The following is a 22,014-nucleotide window of genomic DNA, read 5'->3' as shown; positions in this document are numbered from 1 at the left end:
CCATAAGCTTCATCATCACTTGCTGTCCGCTGTCAGTGTTTTGCGGTTGACTTTCCTTCTCATTCTCTCTCTTTTCTCTTTCCCTTGACTATTATGTCTACAAATGCTGCTTCACAGAATGAGCCCTCAATTCTTTTAAGTAACGAGGAGAATCAGCTCATTTTTACTATTGTGGGGTCAAGGAAAGTGGTAAGTGACTGATGTGTTCTCTTCTTTAAAGCTCTCTCTCTTCTTCTAAGCCTGTTGCTTCCTTCTGTACTTTCCTTTCTTATATCCCCTTTCTATTTTCTTTTAATCGCTCTTTTACCACCTTGCCTTACTCTCATTTCTTGCCCTTTTACATTTTTTGTATTCTTCCTCTTCTTTTTATTCTCCCCTCCCCCTCTCAGACAAGAGCTACTGCTGTGGTTCAGATGTATCATGCTCATCCAAATCCAAACAAGTGGGAGAAGTTCAGTACAGGTGTTGCTTGCTTTGTGAAAGACAATTCTCAGAGATCGTATTTCATCCGGCTCATTGATCTAAAGGTATATCGATTATGTAACTGTATACTAACTTAAGATATAAAACTCATAATAATGTACATGTATAAATTAATGTATGGTGCATACATGTACATGTACATCTACATGTTTGGTATGTATTGTGATACCCTTTTGTGTGTATTGTATAATGTTATAGCCTACAGGTGGTATTATTTTCATACATGTATAGTACATGTACATGTACGTGTGTGTGTGTGTGATTTATTGATTTTATTTATACATACTTGTGTAGAGGCGTGCTGTAGTTTTTGAGCAAGAGCTGTATGATGAGTTTCGCTATTCAAAAGATCGTCCTTACTTTCACTCATTCCCTGGACATGTGAGTTTTTGTACTACATGTACACATACATGTACACTGTATTTTGTTCCAATTATATTATACATGCATATTATTCTTGATCCCTTTTCTCTCCTCAGGAGTTCATGGTTGGTCTCAACTTTGCCAGTGAAGAAGAAGCCGAGAAATTTCGTGCTGCTGTTGAAAGCAAAATCACTTATGCACGTAGAGCAAGTAAGCTCTTTAGTCCTTGACCTGCTCTCTTCCTTCTGTCTTTTTTGTGTCTCTACTTCTTTCTTGTTACTTGTACTTTTCTTTTTTCTTTTTTTTCTAGCCATGAAGAGGAAGCCTCCTTCTGAGCCTAAGAAACCAGTCAATACAGTTGCTCCTGGTCCTGTGGCTAATAAGGATCCATACAGTCTTGGGGTTGATGGCTCTGATAAAGGGAAACTAAATAAACCAAAAGGAGGAAAGAAATTGACTAAAGCAGACATTGGGTTACCCACTGAATTCAGGTAAAAACATGAAAGGAGGGAAATGTACATGTACATGTACAGTACATGTAAATTAAAGAAGTGAAGGAAGAAGTTACATGTACTTGTATGTGTATTGTTGATATTATTTTATGTTTTTTATTGTCACTCAATCACTTGCTCAATTATATTGTGTACATGTACATACATGTACTGAAGACCGGGCCCATGTATCAAATGACACACACCCAATCATTCACTGATTATTATTCTTGTTTTATTTCAATAGGCATTTGGCTCATGTTGGTTGGGATCCACAAACTGGTGCTTTCAATGTAAGATAAACATTCATACAGTACTTTACTGTTATGCATACTTTCATATACATTATACATGCAGATTAGCATGTACATTGTACAATTAATACTCTTAGTCATTACATACATGTATGTACATGTACAGTATGTGTTCTTGTTGTGTATTAGTTGATAATGTGTGGCATTTATGTTACACCTGACAGTTACAACATACCTTCTTCTACCATTATTCTTGCTTTCTCTTTCCCTATTATACACAATATGTACATGGACTTCTTTCCTTTCTTTTCTACATGTACATTTGTACACCTTTTTACCCATTTCTACATGTACATGTACACTGTATGTAAATCAGTAATTTACATGTACATGTACCTTTACTTCTCTCCTTCCTCTATTCCTCTCCTATTATTACCTTTCTTCCTCACTCTATTCCTAATTCTCCTCACAGAGCAGTAACATTAAACCTGAATGGAAGAACCTCCTTGACTCCGTTGGTGTGACAGAAGAGCAGCTAAAGGACAAAGAGACTGCTGACTTCATTTATGATTTTGTTGAGAAGCATGGCGGCATTGAGAAAGCAACTCGCCAACTTGAGGCATCAAAGACTGCCAAGGCACCTAACCCTCCGTCTCACCGAGGCCATGCCCCACCCCCTCCTCCGCCTTCTCGTGGAAACCGTGGACCACCTCCCCCTCCCCCAAGAGGAGCTGCTCCTCCTCCCCCTCCTCCTCCTCCTAGCGGTGGAGCTCCCCCTCCTCCCCCACCACCACCTCCACCTCCTGCAGTTGGTAAGAGAAATTAAAAGGGCACCATAGAGAAGAGAGAAGGAGAAAATGATGCATACTACACATGTACATGTATATACATTTGTAGCTCCAAATTTTTGTCAGTCAGAAATTATATATTGTACATGAAGAATTTTTACTTGACCAAGTTTTTAACCGATGAAATTTTTTGGATTTATAATAACTATGACGAAAATTAATTCTAACAAGAAATAACGATTTTGACGAATTTTGACTGACAAAAATTTGGAGCCATACAGCATTTAAGTATACATGTACATGTATAAACATTGAAATCTGGAATATGCATACATGTATGTAGTGGTGGTGTGCTGGACCTTGCTGGTAGCTACTAGCTACTAGCTGTGTTACTTATGTCTCTGATATTTACCTTCTTATAACAATCTGTCAAACAAAATAACATTCATAATACACAAGAATCCTTTTAGACTCATCAACTGTTAGCCCTTGTTAACACGCTTGGGAAACCACCATTGACATCTTAACCATTCTCTCTCTCACTCTCTCCCTTCTCCCTCCCTTCCTCCCCCCTCTCTCTCTCTTTCTGTCTCCCTCCCTCCCTCTCTCCCTCCCCCTCCCTCCCTCCCTCCCCCTCCCTCCCTCCCCCTCCCTCCCTCCCCCTCCCTCCCTCCCCCTCCCTCCCTCCCACTTCCTCCCTCCCCCCTCTCTCTCTCTAGGTGCTCCTCCTCCTCCCCCTCCTCCTGCAAGTGGGCGGGGTGGACCACCCCCTCCTCCTCCATCATCTAAACCATCAGCCTCATCAAACCTCCCAGTGATTGATGATGCACGTGGTAACCTCCTCTCCAGTATTAGGGCTGGGATAACACTGAGATCTGTGAGTTGCGGATAAATAAATAAATGTAATACTGTATAGCTCAAAACTTTCGAAGTTAAAAACTCTCGCAAATTTTGTGGTTTAGATGCAAACCCGAAAGTTTTCATCGCGAGAATTCAAAAGGGTGTGGTGGCCTTTATTAGCTGTACCTTGACAAAACTCTCTTGCAGTCATGCTTTTCATTTGCCTGATGCTGTGGGAGCTCTCCCAATCTTTAAGTACCTGGACCTGGGCCATTTGCGAAAGTTTTAATAGCAAATACATGTATCTCTCTTGTCACTCATTCGTGAAAGTTTTACCCTTGAAAGTTTTGAGCTATAGGGTAACTGATTATTACTGACATGTACAACAGTGTACGAATGATGCCAGAGCTGATTAATGCCAGTGTGAAGTGTGAAATACATATGTACATGTACATGTATGCAATAAAATAGCTAAATTCATTGTTCTCAGCATAATTGCTATAATAATAATTGCAATCTCATTCTTCCATTACAGGTTGCTCATACAGAGCCTGAAGAGAGTAAGTCACCAGATGAAGAGGTTGGTGGTATGGCTGGAGCCTTAGCTAGGGCACTGGAAATGAGGAGCAATGCCATTCATGGGGACAGTGGTAAGGAGTGGTACATGTACATGTATAGTTACATGTACATGTAACTATACATGTACATGTACATGTATGTGCACATGCATTTATAGTGTGGGCAATGAGAGAACTCCACACATTGTTTAGACTACATGTACATCCATATCATTTATTAGAATACATTTATTTGTATTTATACTGTAACATATACCATCATGAGAATGTTATTGTTATTATTTTCGTTTTATTATTTAAAATAATAATTCGAGTTAAAATGAATGTAAGCATATATGTACATGTATTAAGTGAATTACATGTACATGCATTATGGTATATTAAACTTGACAACGCACAACATAAATGTATTTTTAATCTGTACAAGTACATGTACAACTAAAGAATAATATTTTTGTTCTTAACACGTCAAGTGAGGTGCATGTAAATAAACTTTCTTTCCCTTTCCTTCCCTTGCAGATAACAGCGATGGAGAGTTTGAGGATGATGATGAAGAGGACTGGGACTGATGAGGTGTATGGATCCAGCTATGTAGCTGCTGATTGTGTTGCTTTATAACTTTATAATTTATTATTAGCTGTGTGGTTTATTAGTAGACTAATACTAGAGTCTGAGATGAGATTTATTAACAATAATTTTTCATCATGCAGGAAATTAAATAAAAAATAGTCTTGATAATAAATTGTTTTCTAGAGAAAACTAAACAGTGAGAGAGAGAAGGAATCAATAACAGAGTAATTTATACAGAGAGGAAGCAGAGAGAGGAAATACATGTAATAATATCATTGATAGTAATAATAGTGAAATGACTTTGCACACGTCAGTGACAGAGTGAGAGTAGGTGGGTGATTTGATAAAGAAAAGATAGAGAGAGAGGGAGGGAGGGAGGATGTGTCGAGTTCAGCCTTCATCTTGTGGAGGAGTAAACCAACCTGCAATGAAGAGCAATAATAATTAATAAATTCAATTGTTTCCTGCCCAGATGGTAAGAAATCACTATTAATTAATAATTCTACATAGCAGAAGGACATCAATAACCCGAAATTTATAATAAACATTGGCAGGGAGTGATATCAGGTGTATTTAGGGTTTCCCATAGCTCATGCAACTCTTAGTCAAGTTGTTAAAAATTGGGGCCAAAAATCAAATTCAGCCCAAATTTCGTCAAAGAAGCTTAAAAAACGTTTTTGATTTTTATAATTTTTTCTGATAAATATACATGCCCTTATGCTCTAAATCAATTCTGAACTGACTCCAATTAAATTTCGATTTTTATAAATTTTTAAAAGTTGCTCAAAAATTAGTGCAACAAATTTCGTCAAAAATGGCTAGGATAAATTTTCCATTTTTATAACTTTTTCTGATACATATACATGTTCTTATGCTGTGCATCAACTTTGAGTTGTTTCCAATCAAAATTGGATTTTTTTATGAATTTTTAAAGTTGCTCCAAAATCCAGCCAACAACCCAAGGCTATAGCCTTTGGTCACAGGCCAAATTTTGTCAAAAATGGCTAGGAGAGAATTCTTTATCTTTATAATTTTTTCTGATACATATACATGTTCTTATGCTGTGTATCAACTTTGAGTTGATTCCAATCAAATTTGGATTTTTTTATGAATTTTAAGAGTTGCTCCAAAATCCAGCCAGCGACCCAAGGCTATAGCCTTTGTTCACAGGCCAAATTTCGTCAAAATGGCTAGGATAAATTTTCAAATTTTTATAATTTTTTCTAATACATATACATGTTCTTATGCTGTGTATCAACTTTGAGTTGATTCCAATCAAAATTAATTTGGATTTTTATGAATTTTTAAATTTGCTCCAAAATCAAACAAACAACCAAAGGCTATTATAGCCTTTGGTCACAGGCCAAATTTCATCAAAAATGGCTAGGAGAAAATTCCCATTTTAATAATTTTTTTGGTATGTAGACACGTCCTTATGCTGTGTATCAATTTTGAGCTGATTCCAATTAAATTTGAATTTTTATTAATTTTTAAAGCTGCTCCAAATGTATTACACATACATGTATATGTACGACAATGGTACAAAATCAAGTCAAAAATCTTAAAACTGGCTTGAGGAGGGCAAGATGCTAATGCTGCTAGGGAATTTCTGAGGGTTAAAGTTAATTTTACTCTAAAGCTTTTCTCTGAAACACACAAACTTAATGAAAATTAAACCCAATGAAAAAAATGTCTCAGTATACACAGCAATGAAGATACAATGTCATCATTATACGTACCACTTTTCTCATGTATTTTAACTAATGACTTGTAAGCATGCTGTGCCTTTGCTAACGAATAGCTCTCTCCTCTCGACTGAGAGAACACAACCCTCGCCTTTCCCTTGACTAGTGTAGCTCCGATTTGTAGTACGACTGCCTCCATTGTATAGGCACTGCTCCAGCCCTGAGGTGTTAATAATTCCATACAGATAGCTCCACCTGCTAGGATATAGCCGCCTTTAACGACCGGTCTTACCAGTCGTACAAAAGGTGGGGTGTACGGGAACTTGTCATCAAAGACGACGTGAAAGAGGAAGTGGTCCATGTTTTCGCTTTCCTTCAGACGCTTCATGTCTTCGGATAACGGACTGTCAGGATCAACCCTACAACACAAAACAGTCATATACTGTACATACATGTACATAAGGGAATAAAATACATGTATAATGTACATGCACATGTATGCATGTACACAGAATGACAATGTATAATTACACAATGTATAATGTAGATATACAATGACACTACAGTACAGTAGCCTTAGCAGGTAATTTTAAAGTTTAGAAAACACTAAGGATTAGTGCAATTTAGATAAAGGAATAATTTTTTTCTCAAGTGGCTCATTTGAAGAAGACAAAAATTCTAAATTTTGATATTGCACAAATGTAGCTTTATCAGTAATTGTTAATTAACAAATCACACACAAAAACAATTCTCAATAATACAGTATGTCAGTATATCAATAGTCAAAAGTATTCTAAGCTTAGGTTAATTACATTTAACTTTCTAAGTATTGCACCATGCCGAAATATTATGGAAAATCCTGTTCTTTTATATTAAGGAACAGGATTTTCCATAATATTTCGGCATGGTATTCAAGAAGTTTCTTGTCAGTAAATTGACAAACTTACTAAAAAATGAGCCAAAGACCCTGTAGTGTAGTACAGGGTACTTAGCCAAATTTTGCCAAAAATAACTATGAGAGAAATCTTCATTAATTTTTTATTACATTTTCTGATGCATAATACTTATGTTGTGTAGCAAGTTTGAGTTGATTCTGACCAAACTAGGAGTTGCTCAAAAGCTGGGCCAAATACCCTGTACAAGGGTCTTGGTCAAATTTTGCCAAAAATGAAAAGGAGAGAATTCTTAATTTTATTACATTTTCAGATGCATATACATGTACTTATGTTGTGTAGCAAGTTTGAGCTGATTCTGATCAAAATTGGATTTTGTAATGAATTTTCAAAATTCCTCAAAATTTAGGTGAAAGACCCTGTACGTTAGTACAGGATCTTCAACTGATACCCTGAGTCCTGCAAATGATAAGACAGAAAAGTCACCTTCTCCAAATTGACTTAACTATGATGTAACTTAGCTAATTTGAAATGATTTAATCTTAATAATACAATAATGATGTTTATCATCACAATACATACATGTACAATGTATATACATGTAATTATACATGTACATGTACATGTAGTACATGTACTGTACTTACTTAAATAATTTGATGTACCAGTTGTACAGACTCTCATCTATTAGTTCAACTGTATACATGCCTAATAATCAATAAAATAAAAATTGAATTTATATTAGCAATTAAAGCTTTACAGTGACCATCAATTAACAGAATAGGCTGCAAAATCTTAATTTGATTAATAAGAATTATCACAAATAATTTATTAAATGATTAAACTTGAGTAGATGCATCTCACATGTACATCACCGTAATTATTACGAAAACTCTGATAGAGATCTTTCATATAATCAAGCCAATATTGAAAATAATCAACTCAAAACAAGTTGTGCTTTTCCCAAGAGAAACAAGAACTTACAAAACCCTATGGTGTATAATCCCACAGATACGATAAACAGTAAACCTTGAATGCGAACACCATCAGGTCATGCACCCACAATCAATCAATTGATTGTAGCCAATCAATCATTAGCAGAAGCTATTAGCCTATTAATAGACACTATTACTACAAATATCCTAGCTGTGTTTTCAATAAAAGCCTTCATACAATCTTCCATCCATTAGACTTCAACCTAAGGCATGATAGGCAATTTCTGTTGCCTTTTGCAATCTATTCAATGAATAGAAAGTGGCCTCATTATCAAACAATGAAGCATGTCACTACTAACAGTGTCCTTTAACACTTAGTTTAGACATAACTTTGTGATGTCTTTATCTTAAGGAGGACACATTTAAGGTTTGAAGTTCACTTTACATGTACATGTACTTATTACTACTTAAACCACACCAACTCAATGACTCACCATCCTTAAAGTTTTGAGACCTGTAGATATCCCTTAGCTCTCTCATCAGACGGTCAGAGGCTCTTACAGAGCTCGTGGCTCCTCCCCCTTGTATGTACTCCTGTCGAGTGCTCAACCGTACCTTCTCTAATATAGCCTTGTTCTCATCGGCAATACCAGTGTCAGCACCTATGTCCTCTTGATCACTGAAAGAGAGAGAAAAGAGGAGAGAGATTATTAACATAAAAGTATAATATGAACTAAAATCACTCAAAATACATTACATGTGTACAAAAGTGAGATTGTATATGCATGTAAAGTAAACCATAAGGATGGGCGCTACATTGTACATGTACATACATACATGTATAAATACCATAGAGTCAGAGACAGAGAAAGGAATTTAATTCAAATTAGTCTGTCTCTTAATAGTGATTATTCATGTACATGTACATGTACATTACAAATGTCTCAATGATTGATTAGAGTCAATAGTGAAAGAGATTATTGTGTGTGTTACTAATATTACATGCACAATAGGTGTCCTTTTGATAATAAAAGACACAGCACCCAATGTATACCACATGAATTATCATGATGACTCAACACACAAAAACACATTTGTACTCTCATTAATACTAATTATCCAGTTACCTTAGAAAATAACTGATAATAAGTGATAAATAAACTAGCTCCATAAACATACTGTATCTGTACCCTCTACCCTCTTTCTCTTACTTTCTCTTAAGATCTATGTCTTCGCCAAACAATTCCTCTTCATCAATATCATAACCTTCATCTTCCTCCTCATCTTCATCACAGCCACCGACTGCTCCCTCTACACTTTGATCATCACTGTCATCTTCACCTGGGTTAGGCATATCCTCACCACCTGAATCAGTGTTATCAATCTGAGGAAATAAACCAAACAAAGGAGATAAGAGAATAGAAGAGGAATAAGAAAGGGGAAGAGACAGAGGGAGAGAAAAGAGGAGAGAGAGAGAGAGAGAAAAGAACAAAGAAGTAATAAAGGAATGGAAGTAGAGAGAGAGACAGGGAAAGAATTCAGAAGGCAAAAGGTATAAAGAAAGAGATGAATTGAGATGTAAACACACAATACATGTATCTAGATATAAAATAACAGCCAACCATGGAGGAGGGAGCTACAATGCAGGGTAATGTTATGTACAGAACAATTCACATTTACAGACAATTCACATGTACCCAACTTCCCATCATAATACTCACATGAGCAGCTGAAGCAGCTAAACTAAACAGCTCACCGACCACTGGCGGGACAGGAACATTGAATGTCTCGCATAATCTTGACACTAAGTAACGCACCTTTGCCAAGAGCTATACATGAAGAGACAAAAGAGTGAGAGAAGGGAAGAGGAGACAGAGAGAGACAGGAAGGAGAAGAAATAGTGTGGCCAAGACAGATAATGAAACACAAAAAGAGATAAAGGGGAAGGAAAAAATTAAAAAATTACCAGATTGAGGAAATATATGTATTACAAAAAACTATGTCAATCAATGAAGTACATTATATGCACATGTAATGTACTGTATACCAATTATTATTATTATTCACGAGATTTTTGGGATTCATACAGGGGAATTCTATGTTACAACAACATTATGCAATGTTGTAAGATAATAAAAGAGTATCCAAAATATGGCATAAATAATTTTAACAACAATCCTACCCTCATTGCAATAAATACACTTGACGGCCTATTGACTCACGGGATGGGTAGCTGAGGAGAGGTGGGAGTCTGAAGCATCATTTAGCTGCTCAACAAGTGCTGGGATAATCGGAGAATCAGAATCGGAGAACCAAACAGGCATAACCGTGGGATAGTTACTAGGCTAATAAAAGAGAGAGAGAGAGAGACAACAGAGATCAATGTTTATGTGTACAAATAATTAAAGTAACCCAATGACATATCATTTCAATGAAAGCAATAAACATAAAGCATTACACATCACCACAATAACAACAACAATCATAGGTCTAAATATCGTGTAAAAATAGAGAATTATATTTATTATTTTTCTCACTGATAAATGACACTGTATCGAGTATTTGGTGCCTTTGGAGTCTAGAAAGACACAAGTCATCTCATCAGGGGTGGCTCGTGGTATCTGGAACCTCTCATGGTCGGGCGGGAAGTGCTTCTCTAGAATACTCAACTCCAGGCGAAGAGTGTTACTCGTCATTGAAGGACCAGTAGTGGACGGTGGAGATGGGAAGGCAGTAAGTGTGTTGTACAGGATGAAATGTGAGTATAAGTTAGCACAAAGTCTCTTCAAAACAAGGCACGGGTTAGAGGGACAAGGGAGAGCGAGGGACAGAGAGACTGTAAGAGAGTGATTGTTTGCCGGACGAAATTAGAGCAATTTAGAACCACACCCAATGGGCGTGGTTCGGCACACCTCTTCTCGAAAAGTTGAAATCTAAGCAAATCTTCAATCTTGGCGCCTTGTTTGTTTTGGTTGATAGCTGCTTGATAGTTGTTTGATACAGTTTGGACAGTTTCAGTACTTGTCATGGAGAAATCTGTGAGCATATGATTGTTTTCATACTTTAGATGAGCTGCTTCTTACCTCTATTCTATCCTATTCCTCTAGGTTACTTCTCAAGATGTCTTCGACTCACACACGAGAATGTTTGAGTTTTATGAGTACCCACCTCGATTTCTGGTTGATCAGGTTCACATGCTATTTATTGAACAAATACGTGAAGCTATGAAAGCCACGAGTGATAAAATGATTGAGGTACATTGTATATAGACTACTGAGACATTATTAAAAATAACAAACCCCCAACCCTTTAAATAGGCTGATTTACAATGTTACACTAGTCCTGATGTTACCATATAGCAGGTTATTTTTGAGGATAACAAATTTCATGGATTTTTCAAAATTTGTGAAATTAATTTTTTTGAAATCTACATTGTATTTAATATGGTACAAGATAGCAGATTAGTGCAAATTTGTGAACATTAATTCCGCAAACTTTTGGATTGGGGTCATTTGTGAAATTTATTATCCTTGAAATATAAACCCACTATATAGTACATTGATGATAGAGTTGAATTTGGCTCCACTCTAGAGTAAAGCATTTGACAAAACAAAAGTCCATTTTTTGATTAAAAATCGACAGTATACACTGGCCTAACGTAATATTGTAAATTTGTCTTAGTACTGATGAGACAGTGTGGTTGGTTGCATATGTTAAACTTATTTGTTATCTACAATGTTTGTTTCAGTGTTGTGTTCAAGCACTGTTAGTGCTTGTGCTTAAAAGTGCTTTAAGGTTTACTTTTGAAGTTTTTGATCCAGCCTCAGGCTTTATCTAATAAAATACTTGTACTTAATTTCAAGTGCTTCATAATCAGTTTGCAAGCACTAAGCACATGTGATGAGACCAAAAGCAAAAGTGCTATCAGAAAACTAGCACACTGCTATTGGCACAGTAAGCACTTCATGTAATATAATAAATTCAGCCAGCTTGAGCAAAGTGTTAGACAGATTAAATGAGAGGACATTTGTGTTTATTATTTAAGTATTTTAGTAATGTCAAATTATTATAATGGTCTCTTGGTAATGTACATGTATAGTTTAAACAGTGTGCATGGATTTGTGCATAAGTATAATTGAATATTGCAAATCAATGAGACTGTGCCGTTTCTTGTTGGTAATACTTTTTTAAGAATAAATAGCTGATGCTAATTGAAAAAAAGAATAAATACATGATGAGGTGATAACATAAAAATCAATAACTAAAATTAAAATTTACTATCCAAATAAAATTTTAGATAAGAGATAGAGGTTGATTGTTTGATGTTACTTGGGAGAGAGTTCCAGAGTCTAATGGTAGATGGAAGGAAGGAGAGGCGATACGACAAAATGGGACAATATATAGTTATAGGGACAATAGTACTTGACTAGCCTCTACTAATACTTGACTGCCAGGAGGGTTGGGTTTCCCAGAAAGCATGCTGAGTGAGCTACAAAGCATACTTTATGAGCTTGCAAGCCTTATACACATGTAGCATATAGAGCAACTTTAAAGATTCATAAAAACTTCTTATGTATTTTGACCGGAATCAGCTCAAAGTTAAAATTGATGCACAACATAAGGATATCCTTGCTAAGTTTTATGAAATTCCTGTATATTTTACCATAAATGGCTTGAGAATTTGCCATAAAACAGTGATATGGAGGCTTTTGAATGAAATTAAAGTTTATATTATATGCCTGTAAAATTGTAGTATTTATAATTTTCTATTATTATATTACTATATTTCTTATCATGCATACACTTGTTACTTCATATAGCTGTTTCCAGACAGAGAGGAAGACATTCAAAAATCATTTACATCATTTTCAACTGCTCTACGCAGTGACATTAATAAGACAATGAGGAGATTTCAGAGATATTTTAATAGAAACTATTGCTTACCAAAGAATGTGCCCAGTGAGGAGAAGACAAAAGGAACCATGCTTGGAAGAGATTTCAAAGAAAAAATTAATGAATTGTATGAAGAAATTCTCACTACGGAATCCTTCAATGATATGAAAAGAGAAGAGATACCTCAGATAGAAGTAAGAGAGTAAGAACTAGAGCTAAATGTAGAAAGAAAAGTTATGATAGATGCCATAAAGCTGGTAGTTTGACCTACATACAATGTAAGATTTTTAGCAGAAATTGCTAGCTATGAGAAATACTTTTATTGAATGTACATTATTATTAGTATTTTTATTAGGAGCAGATCTTGATTAAGGAATCAGCAAAGAAAGAGATAACAGAAATGAAGAAGCAAATAACAACGCTGCAAGAAATGAATGTACTAAACTAATACCATCATTTAATATTATAATTATAATTAAAACAAGATTCCTTGATTAAAATAATAGAGCTACTGAGATATTTATATTTTAAAAATGAGAATGTACTGTGACAGGACTGGCCCTGTGATTATATTCTGTTCAAATATGTGAGATAATAGATATTCATCCTGTTACACTTAGACTTTAGGCAGAGATTTACAGCACCGTTTTAATACTGTTTTGGTTGTTGCCAAGTTGGTGTGGGTGTGTCATCATGCTCATTAATTGCCAAGATATCTTGTTGAAGTGGGTGAAAAATATCTAGATCTAAATGCATCCTTTCTTGTAAGTGACTCAACAATCAATTGTATCATATTGAAATGATTTACAAAGCATCTCATTTTTGAAATTTATTATAATTTGACAGTATGATTAGTGTGTGTAGTTGGTGTGCATGCTTTCAGTTTCAGGGACAAAAATTGTTGATAGATCTATTGTAAAGTAATAATCACTGTTTTACTGTTAATCTCTATGTTCTGTTTAGGATATTAATTATACCGTTCACTTATCCCATCATTAATTCTAATGCATTCAGGCTCTTTTCAGTGGATTTTAAAGTTGCTCAAAAAGTTGGCAAATATCTTGCATATATATATATATTGTACAGTTGCTAGGGAATAATTTTCTATTTTTATAATTAAAATACATAATACATGCACATGTTCATGTCTTGTATGAAAAATTTGCTGATTCCAATAAATTGGATTTTTTTACAAATTTTTGAAGTTACTCAAAAATCAGGCCAAAATCTCTGTTAGCTAAAAATGACTAGGAGAAAATTCTCAATAGGTATAATTTTTTGAATACATATACATGTTTTAAAATTGTATAGAAAGTTTCAGATGACTCCAATCAAATAGATTTTTAAAGTTGCTCAAAAATTGGGCCAAAGTCCTTGTACTACTTTGATCAAATTTTGTCAAAACTTTATTTTTATAATATTTTTTTCTGATACTTATATATTTTCGTATGTTATGTAGAAAGTTTGAGCTGATTCTGATCAAATTTAGATATTTTACAAATTTTAAAATTTGCTCAAGAGTCAGGCCAAAGTCCCTGTGACTTGGGCTAAATTATGTCAAAAGTTAATTTTAGCAAATTCTTCATTTCTATAATTTCTCTGATACCATTGCCAGTTTATGAATGATTGTCTAGGATTACACTGTCACTGCAATTTACTATAACTCTACTTGTTCTAGTTAATAATTATAATCATTATTTAATGGTCTACTAATACTAAGATGTTAGCTTGTTACGTAACTTTTTGTTTTTTGCATAATACTTTAAGTAGAAAGAAAGTCACAGACAGTTTTAACTTCCTTGCCAGTCACACGATAGCGAGCTTTTGCTTGTATCTCTGTACCACTGAAATCCATTGTGATATCAACTTTACGCTGTCTTAGAGGCAAGTTGTCAGGATTAGGAACATCAAGGACAAGTTCACCAACTTTAGTAACAATTAGTTTCTTATTCTCATTTTTGACATACTGAATTCCAAGCTGAGGTGTTGAATAGATTCGGATGCGCATCGTTCTTTCACCATCACGAGCTGGAGTCAAGGTTGTAGTGACAACTTCATCAGCTTTAGCTAATTCTCCTTTTTCTAGAAATATTCTGAATAAATTATTACATCGGTCTTCTTTACGGTCTTCATTATAAAATTTATAAGCTTCATTATGCTTTTCAGGATCAAATCTAGTGGCACTTCCTATCCCATAAGTGGCGTCAACTCGTCTTGCTTTGAATTTCTCGGGATTCTTACGCCACATAGCAGCTCCAGTAGCAACAGCTAAGTGAGGAGTAGGAGGTACTATCACAGAACATGTGTCAATGTGACCTTTTGACTGATAGTACCTTTCTATAGCAGGACTAACCTTTTCATGAATGTATTTGCACCCTCCAAAAGCACCGACCAGGTAAAATGTGTTGGTATTGTTGTCAATTTTTTCAATAGCTAACAGTGTGCAATCAATAATGCCTTGGATAGCAGAACCAAACAGCTTAGACTCTATGACACTTTTACCAATGTAAAGTGTGTCATCTTCATATTCTATGCCACTCATTTTCTTTACTCCTTGATAAAGAGCTTTCTCATAAAATTTGACGAAGTTAATTTGAAATTCTACTGCGATTTCTTCTGTTTTTCCTTGGCCAAAAAGCACCTTTTGCTTTTCAAACTCATTGTATATAATTTTATTTAGTGTAGCTTGATTTTTTGTGTAATCACCTGAAGCAATAAATTTCTTGAAGCCAGGATCATTAATGATTTCCTGAAGTAGTTTAGAAAACTCTTCATTGACCTGTGTACCACCCCATGCATTGCCACTAGGTACATTCTGGACTACAATGCCTCCATCTACTTCAACGTGAGCAGTAATATCAATTGTACCACCTCCAGCATCAATCACCATATACTCTGTTGGATGACTGATAGCTGCTGCTAATGGCTGACCTTTGATCTGCTCTGCTATCATTTCCTGGCTATAAAGAGCTGCTGCTTCAGGCTCTAATGCTAGTGACAGCTTGTCAGGATTAACTTCATCTGGTACTGGTAAAGGACTACTTGATATAGGAGTGAACTCATTGATCCTTTTAGACTCTGTTAGGAGGCCAGCCTATATAATTATGGCAATGATAATGGAACAATTCAAATTTTATTATACTTACCATATAAGCAGCTTCTCTCATCATTCTTTTTCCTCGTGCATCCCATATAGCAGGTACAGTAATGACCCAATCAAAATCTGTTGTCTTCAATGGTGTAACACCACGACAGTGATGGTCTATCAACAGGTCCTTCAAGTACTCGAGTATGAAGGCAATGACTTCAATCAGATAAAATTTCTCACCAGAAAATGACTCCACTAGTGTCTGCCTGTCAACATTCTAAAAGTGATTATTGTGATAATGGATAAGTTGGCTGTATGACTTTTTAGTTGTAACTTACTTTTTCTCTTTTTAGTAACATTTTTATCCTTTCAAAATAGATATTTTCTTGATCATAGTTCCCAGTTTTCCTCATTGTTGTGAACCGTGATCTAGCTGTATTCCCAAAAGCTGCCACTGATATTGATTTTCCTTCTCTCTTGAACAGCACAGCATTGGTATCTCTTGCTGCTTTCTCCTGAGGATCAAGTATAAGTGTATTGACCTTCTCATCTCCTTTGGTAGTGTAAGCCAGTGAAACTGATGTAGTACCAAAGTCAATGGCTGCAATGTTTCCTTCAGTAACTCGATAGTTTGCATCTGTACGGGGAACCTTTTCAGCTCTTTCAAGTGGAGGCTTGTAGTCTTGTGGACGCAATTGCTTTTGAGCTATTTGAAAGGTTTGAGAACCAATAGCAAGGACTTCATCAGCAGCCAATGCCATTTTAGATTTCACTCCACTCTTGGTTATAAAGACACTCTGTGTGTGTAGATGTAACAGAATTGTATATAGCTCTTATGAGAGTTGTTATGATTATGGGTTTTTCATATAGTACATAGTTCCTGGAATTGTATAATATTATTCATTAGGCTTAGGTGCAGTTGCCACTGCTCGCTCTAATTCTTGGAACTGGTTGCATGTTGTGCAGTTCCTGGAATTTACAATGTTATTCATGCACACAAAACTAGATAGATAATAATTATATTCACTTCAATTCCTGGAATTGTTATGATAGGTTTTGCATTTAACATATGTGACCATAATTGACAAAAGGTACCTTATAGCGGATTTTAAAATTCATCATTATGATGAAAAATATGAACCTGTGAGTGCTCTGTTAGACAACTATTGTTTCTAAAAGTTGCATAGTAACTTTTTGCATCTTCTGGAGTAATTTGATGATGAATGGAGCTCAGGAAGTTGGATTTTTAAGGCTATAAAGACCAATTTTGCTATCCGCCATAAGGTACCTTTTGTCAATTATGGTCACATATGATATGTATACTATAAGTATCAAATATACTTTAAGGATAATGTCACTTTTTGTTACCATTATAGGATATTAAAATATGGCCAAGTCTTCAAATGAATTGTTTTATCAGGTAAAGTAAACACATGCCTTAATATGTAAGATAATAGCTTCTTCTTATACACTTTTGGTGCAATCATTGTGCTATATTCTTGTAGATAATGAAGTACATGTATAATTTTACAAGATCCCATCATTCAATAAGTTTGTGTTATCTGTAATGAGAGACATATACATGGAGACAGATAAAGAAAATGATAATCTCTTTCCTTTCTTTCTCTATATATCTGTGAATATGTACATACAAGGTACTTGAGTGTCTTTCTTTCCAAACACTATAGGAGTAATGGCTGATGCTGCTGAGTCTGTAGCAACTGATGCATTTGTAAGTAATAGCACTATCCAATAACATACACATGTAATGAGTTGCTCAACATGCAAATACACTACATCTTTGTATCAGATAAGTGTACTGTGTACATTTATATAATTTTGGAGCTGTAGAGGATTGAATGGAGTGTTATTTATGTTATAGAGAGGTATAGATGTACTCACAATAGTCTAAAGGTAGTCCTTGATTCACATCATATATCAGCATTCCCTCTGATGCAGTGGTATAGCCTCATTCATTATAATACTCTACTATGCTGTACATTGTGTACTGTACAATGAACAATATCCAGAGTACATAATTTACAGAGAGTGTCTAACCGTACTCTTGACAATATTGATAGTGTATAGCAACTGATAGAGCTTTTATTGTAATGCTTCCTGAAAACAGGATGTGTTATTAATTGTTATAATTATTATTATTTATTTCTAGTATGGATACAAAGTACAAATGTATCATTTCCTATTGACCAGTAGTCCACCAGCTAAAGAGATGGCTTTTCAACAAGCTAAACTTATTAAACATGGGAGCACATTTGCATTTCAGTTAGTCAATGAGTTGGGTGGAAAGCATATTCTAATAATGTGTCCTTATGTTGTGTAGAAAGTTTGATCTGATTTAGGCTTTAAGTGTTTGAGTTATGGCCATTTTAAAGAATAAGCAAAAATCCGAAAAAATTCCTGTACTATAGTTCATGGTTATTCAAAAAATGGCTCTAAAATCACCCCAAATTTTATTACATTTTCTGATACATATTGATGTTGTTATGCTATGTAGAAAGCTTGAGTTGATTCTGACTCCATAAGTTTTTGAGTCAGTTATGACCTTTTTATTAAATTGGCTAAAATCTTTAAAATACTCTGTACTAAAATAGCAGGAGAAAATTTTTCAGTAGGGTTTGTGTAAAAGGTCCACATATGCGCCCACGGGCTTCTACCAACAATAAGAAGTTGTTGGTCATAGAACCTACTCACTACCCACCAAAATGGTTTGGCTTTTTGTATCATTCTCAAAAAATGTTGGGTTATATATACACATGGTACACATGTGACATTGACAGTTCGATGACACCCTGGGCAGCCTTGCCAAGCTGCCATCCTTCAAGGCACGCACAAAATATAATTTTAACAGACCACAAGTAATCAATCACACAAAGACACACACAGATGTTATTGAAATCTATGTAATAGTAACTATGCACCTACACATGTTTGATCCGAACCAGTTCAAACTTTTTACACAACATAAGTACATGTATATGTATCAGGAAAAATTATAAATATGAAATATTCTATCCTTTTCATTTTTAATGAAATATGGCCTGAGACCCTGTACAAACAAGTACACGAACATCTATCTTTGGTAAATTATTAATGTTAATTATCTATTAAATAATGAGCACAGCTAGACTAAATGCTAAAATGCTAATTTTGTCCAAAACTAAGGAGAAAGAAAGTCACAGACAGTTTTAACTTCTTTGCCAGTCACACGATAGCGAGCTTTTGCTTGTATCTCTGTACCACTGAAATCCATTGTGATATCAATGTTACGTTGGCTCAAAGGCAAATTATCAGGATTGGGAATATCAAGGACAAGTTTGCCAATGGTAGTAACAATTATTTTCTTATTCTCATCTTTGATATATTGAATCCCAAGTTGAGGTGTTGAGTAGATGATGATACTTGCTGTAGTGTCATCTTTATATCTTGGAGTTGCGTTTGTAGTGATAACCTCATTAGTTTTAGCTAATTCACCTTTCTCCAGAAATACACTGAATATGTAATCACAATAATATTCTTCACGGTCTTTGTTGTAAGTCTTAAAAGCTTCATTGTGCTTTTTAGCATTAAATGTAATTGAAACCCCTATTCCATAATTGGCATCAACTCGTCTGGCTTTAAATTTCTCGGGATTCTTACGCCACATAACAGCTCCAGTAGCAACAGCTAAATGAGGAGTAGGAGGTACTAACACAGAACATGCATCAGTGTGACCTTTAGACTTGTAGTAACTTTCTATAGCAGCACTGACCTTTTCATGAACGTACTTGCACCCTCCAAAAGCACCAACCAGGTAAAATGTGTTTGGGCAGTTATCAATTTTACCAATAGCTGCCAGGGTGCAATCGATAACGCCTTGGATAACTGGACCAAACAGCTTAGACTCTATGACACTTTCGTTGATGTAAAGGGTGTCATTGGTATCTGCATCATACTCTATACCATTCATTTTTTGTACTCCTTCAACAAGGGCTTTTCTATGAAATTTGATAAATATTGGTGGAAGTTCTATTGCAATGTCTTTTGTTTTCCCATTACCAAATAGTATCTTTTGCTTTTCAAATTCATTGTATAAAATTTTAATAAGTGATGCCTGAGTTTTGATATGACTTCCTGAAGCAATAAAATTTTCAAATCCAGGATCACTAACAACTTCCTGAAGCAATTTAGAGAATGCTTCATTTACCTGTGTACCACCCCATGCATTACCAATAGGTATATTCTAAACGACAATAGCTCCATCCACTTCAACATGAGCAGTAATATCTATTGTACCTCCTCCAGCATCAATCACCAAATACTCTGTAGGATGACTAATAGCTGCTGCTGATGGTTGACGTTTGATCTGCTCTACTACTGCTTCCTGGCTATAAAGAGCTGCTGCTTCAGGCTCTAATGCTAGTGATAGCTTGTCAGCATTAACTTCATCTGGTACTGGTAAAGGACTACTTGATATAGGAGTGAACTCACTGATCCTTTTAGATTCTGTTAGGAGGCCAGCCTATAAAAACAACAATAATGGAACAATTTTCATTGCGTACATGTACCATATAAGCAGCTTCTCTCATCATTCTTTTTCCTCTTGCATCCCATATAGCAGGTACAGTAATGACCCAATCAAAATCTGTTGTCTTCAATGATACGAAGCTACGAGAGAGTTCATCTACCAACCGGTCCTTCAAGTACTGCAGTATAAAGGCAATGACCTCCACCAGATAAAACTTCTCTCCAGAAAATGACTCAACTAATGTTTGCCTGTCAACATCCTGCAGAAAAGATGCATGATTCAACAAGAAATTTAAAATTGTTACAATTTAATAGTCTACTTACGCTTTCTCTTTTCAATATCATTTTTATTCTTTCAAAATAGACATTCTCTTGGTCATAGTTTTTAGCTTTTTTCATTATTATAAACTGAGACCTAGCACTATTCCCAAAAGCTCCCACTGATACTTTTCCTTCTCTCTTGAACAGCACAGCATTGGTATCTCTTGCAGCTTTGTCTTGAGCATCAAGAATGAATGCATTGATCTTCTCATCTCCTTTGGTAGTGTAAGCCAGTGAAACTGATGTAGTACCAAAGTCAATAGCAGCAATGTTTCCTTCAGTAACTCGATAGTTAGTATCTGTACGAGGAACCTTTTCAGCTCTAGCAAGTGGAGGCTTGTAGTCTTGGGGACGCAATTGCTTTTGAGCTATTTGAAAGGTTTGAGACCCAATAACAAGGACTTCACCAGCACCTGATGCCATTTTCAGATTTCACTCCACTCTTGGTTAAAGCGGACACTCACTGTATGTGACTTATAAAAAGAATTTTATAATAATCCTTTGTTCTTAGAAAATTCATGATTTGTATGGTTCCTGGAATTTTATAACTGTTGTGTGTATACTTATGGGTGAAGAAGTTGCCAGTTCCTAGAAATGTACAATGGTATTCATTTGCTTTATATCACAACTAAGGACTACAAAATGTATGTATAATTCTTGGAATTGTTATGATAGGTTGTAGCATCAATTTAATTTAAATGATTATGAATATTACTTTTATGTTTTGTAAATGACACATTCCTTTTTACCATAGGATATTAAATACGACCAAATTTTGAAGATGGATTTTTTGTCTGGTAAGAGTTTTGTGTTATCTGTGATGAGAGATGTGTATACTAGAAACTGGACTACTGAGAGTAATCATAATTATAAAGAATATATTTACATGTTGAATTGTATTCTTTCTCTTGTCTGTCATTCTCTTTATTTTACTATACATTATTATTTTTTTCTCTTCTTTTTTGTTTCTTTATTCTTTGTAGCCATGTGTATGTACAAGGAGTAATGGCCAATGCTGCTGAATCTATATATAGCAAATGATGCAGGTGTAAGCAATAGCATACATGAATGCATATACATGTACATTTATGCACTACAAAAACCACAGGCTATAGCCTTTAAAATAAATTCATTATAAAAAAGGAGAGAGGAAGAGATGAACAATAAATAAGTTTGATAATACAGGAAATCAGAAATTGACAAAAATTAAATACCGTATAGCACTTTAATTTTGCGGAGCTAAAATTTCGTGGATTGATAAAAATCAATTTTTTGCCGAAATAACTTTTGCGGATTTGCAATGTTAGT

The 22,014-nt window shown here is 35.1% G+C and overlaps 4 protein-coding genes across 4 annotated transcripts; 2 read left to right on the top strand and 2 right to left on the bottom strand.

The window, feature by feature from the left end:
- The first annotated feature begins 2 nt into the window (after positions 1–2).
- On the top strand, positions 3–4,547 carry LOC100632931 (neural Wiskott-Aldrich syndrome protein-like). Its single transcript, XM_020000967.1, has 10 exons — positions 3–189; positions 390–527; positions 778–864; positions 963–1,056; positions 1,157–1,337; positions 1,585–1,630; positions 2,064–2,403; positions 3,099–3,256; positions 3,755–3,869; positions 4,317–4,547. The coding sequence occupies exons 1-10, from the start codon at positions 94–96 to the stop codon at positions 4,364–4,366; spliced, it is 1,305 nt and encodes a 434-aa protein (XP_019856526.1). The 5' UTR covers positions 3–93; the 3' UTR covers positions 4,367–4,547.
- On the bottom strand, positions 4,512–10,762 carry LOC100632805 (ubiquitin-conjugating enzyme E2 Q2-like). The gene is made up of 8 exons (XM_003389170.3): positions 10,418–10,762; positions 10,103–10,225; positions 9,602–9,709; positions 9,092–9,264; positions 8,375–8,559; positions 7,593–7,653; positions 6,107–6,471; positions 4,512–4,789 (listed from the first exon to the last, which is right to left on the bottom strand). The coding sequence occupies exons 1-8, from the start codon at positions 10,574–10,576 to the stop codon at positions 4,758–4,760; spliced, it is 1,206 nt and encodes a 401-aa protein (XP_003389218.1). The 5' UTR covers positions 10,577–10,762; the 3' UTR covers positions 4,512–4,757.
- Positions 10,763–10,793: 31 nt separating this feature from the next.
- Positions 10,794–13,276, top strand: LOC105314036 (uncharacterized). Its single transcript, XM_011407942.2, has 4 exons — positions 10,794–10,918; positions 10,988–11,134; positions 12,701–12,967; positions 13,129–13,276. The coding sequence occupies exons 1-4, from the start codon at positions 10,907–10,909 to the stop codon at positions 13,219–13,221; spliced, it is 519 nt and encodes a 172-aa protein (XP_011406244.1). The 5' UTR covers positions 10,794–10,906; the 3' UTR covers positions 13,222–13,276.
- Positions 13,277–14,459: 1,183 nt separating this feature from the next.
- On the bottom strand, positions 14,460–21,488 carry LOC105314034 (heat shock 70 kDa protein 12A-like). Its single transcript, XM_020000972.1, has 4 exons — positions 20,710–21,488; positions 20,504–20,645; positions 15,920–15,996; positions 14,460–15,867 (listed from the first exon to the last, which is right to left on the bottom strand). The coding sequence occupies exons 1-4, from the start codon at positions 21,127–21,129 to the stop codon at positions 14,536–14,538; spliced, it is 1,971 nt and encodes a 656-aa protein (XP_019856531.1). The 5' UTR covers positions 21,130–21,488; the 3' UTR covers positions 14,460–14,535.
- Positions 21,489–22,014: the final 526 nt, after the last annotated feature.

This window comes from Amphimedon queenslandica, unplaced genomic scaffold (genome assembly GCF_000090795.2).
Source record: "Amphimedon queenslandica unplaced genomic scaffold, v1.1 AMPQUscaffold_13131, whole genome shotgun sequence".
NCBI lineage: Eukaryota > Metazoa > Porifera > Demospongiae > Haplosclerida > Niphatidae > Amphimedon > Amphimedon queenslandica.
The sequence above is the reverse complement of the archived record's forward strand: the minus strand, read 5'-3'. Positions and strand labels throughout refer to the sequence as shown.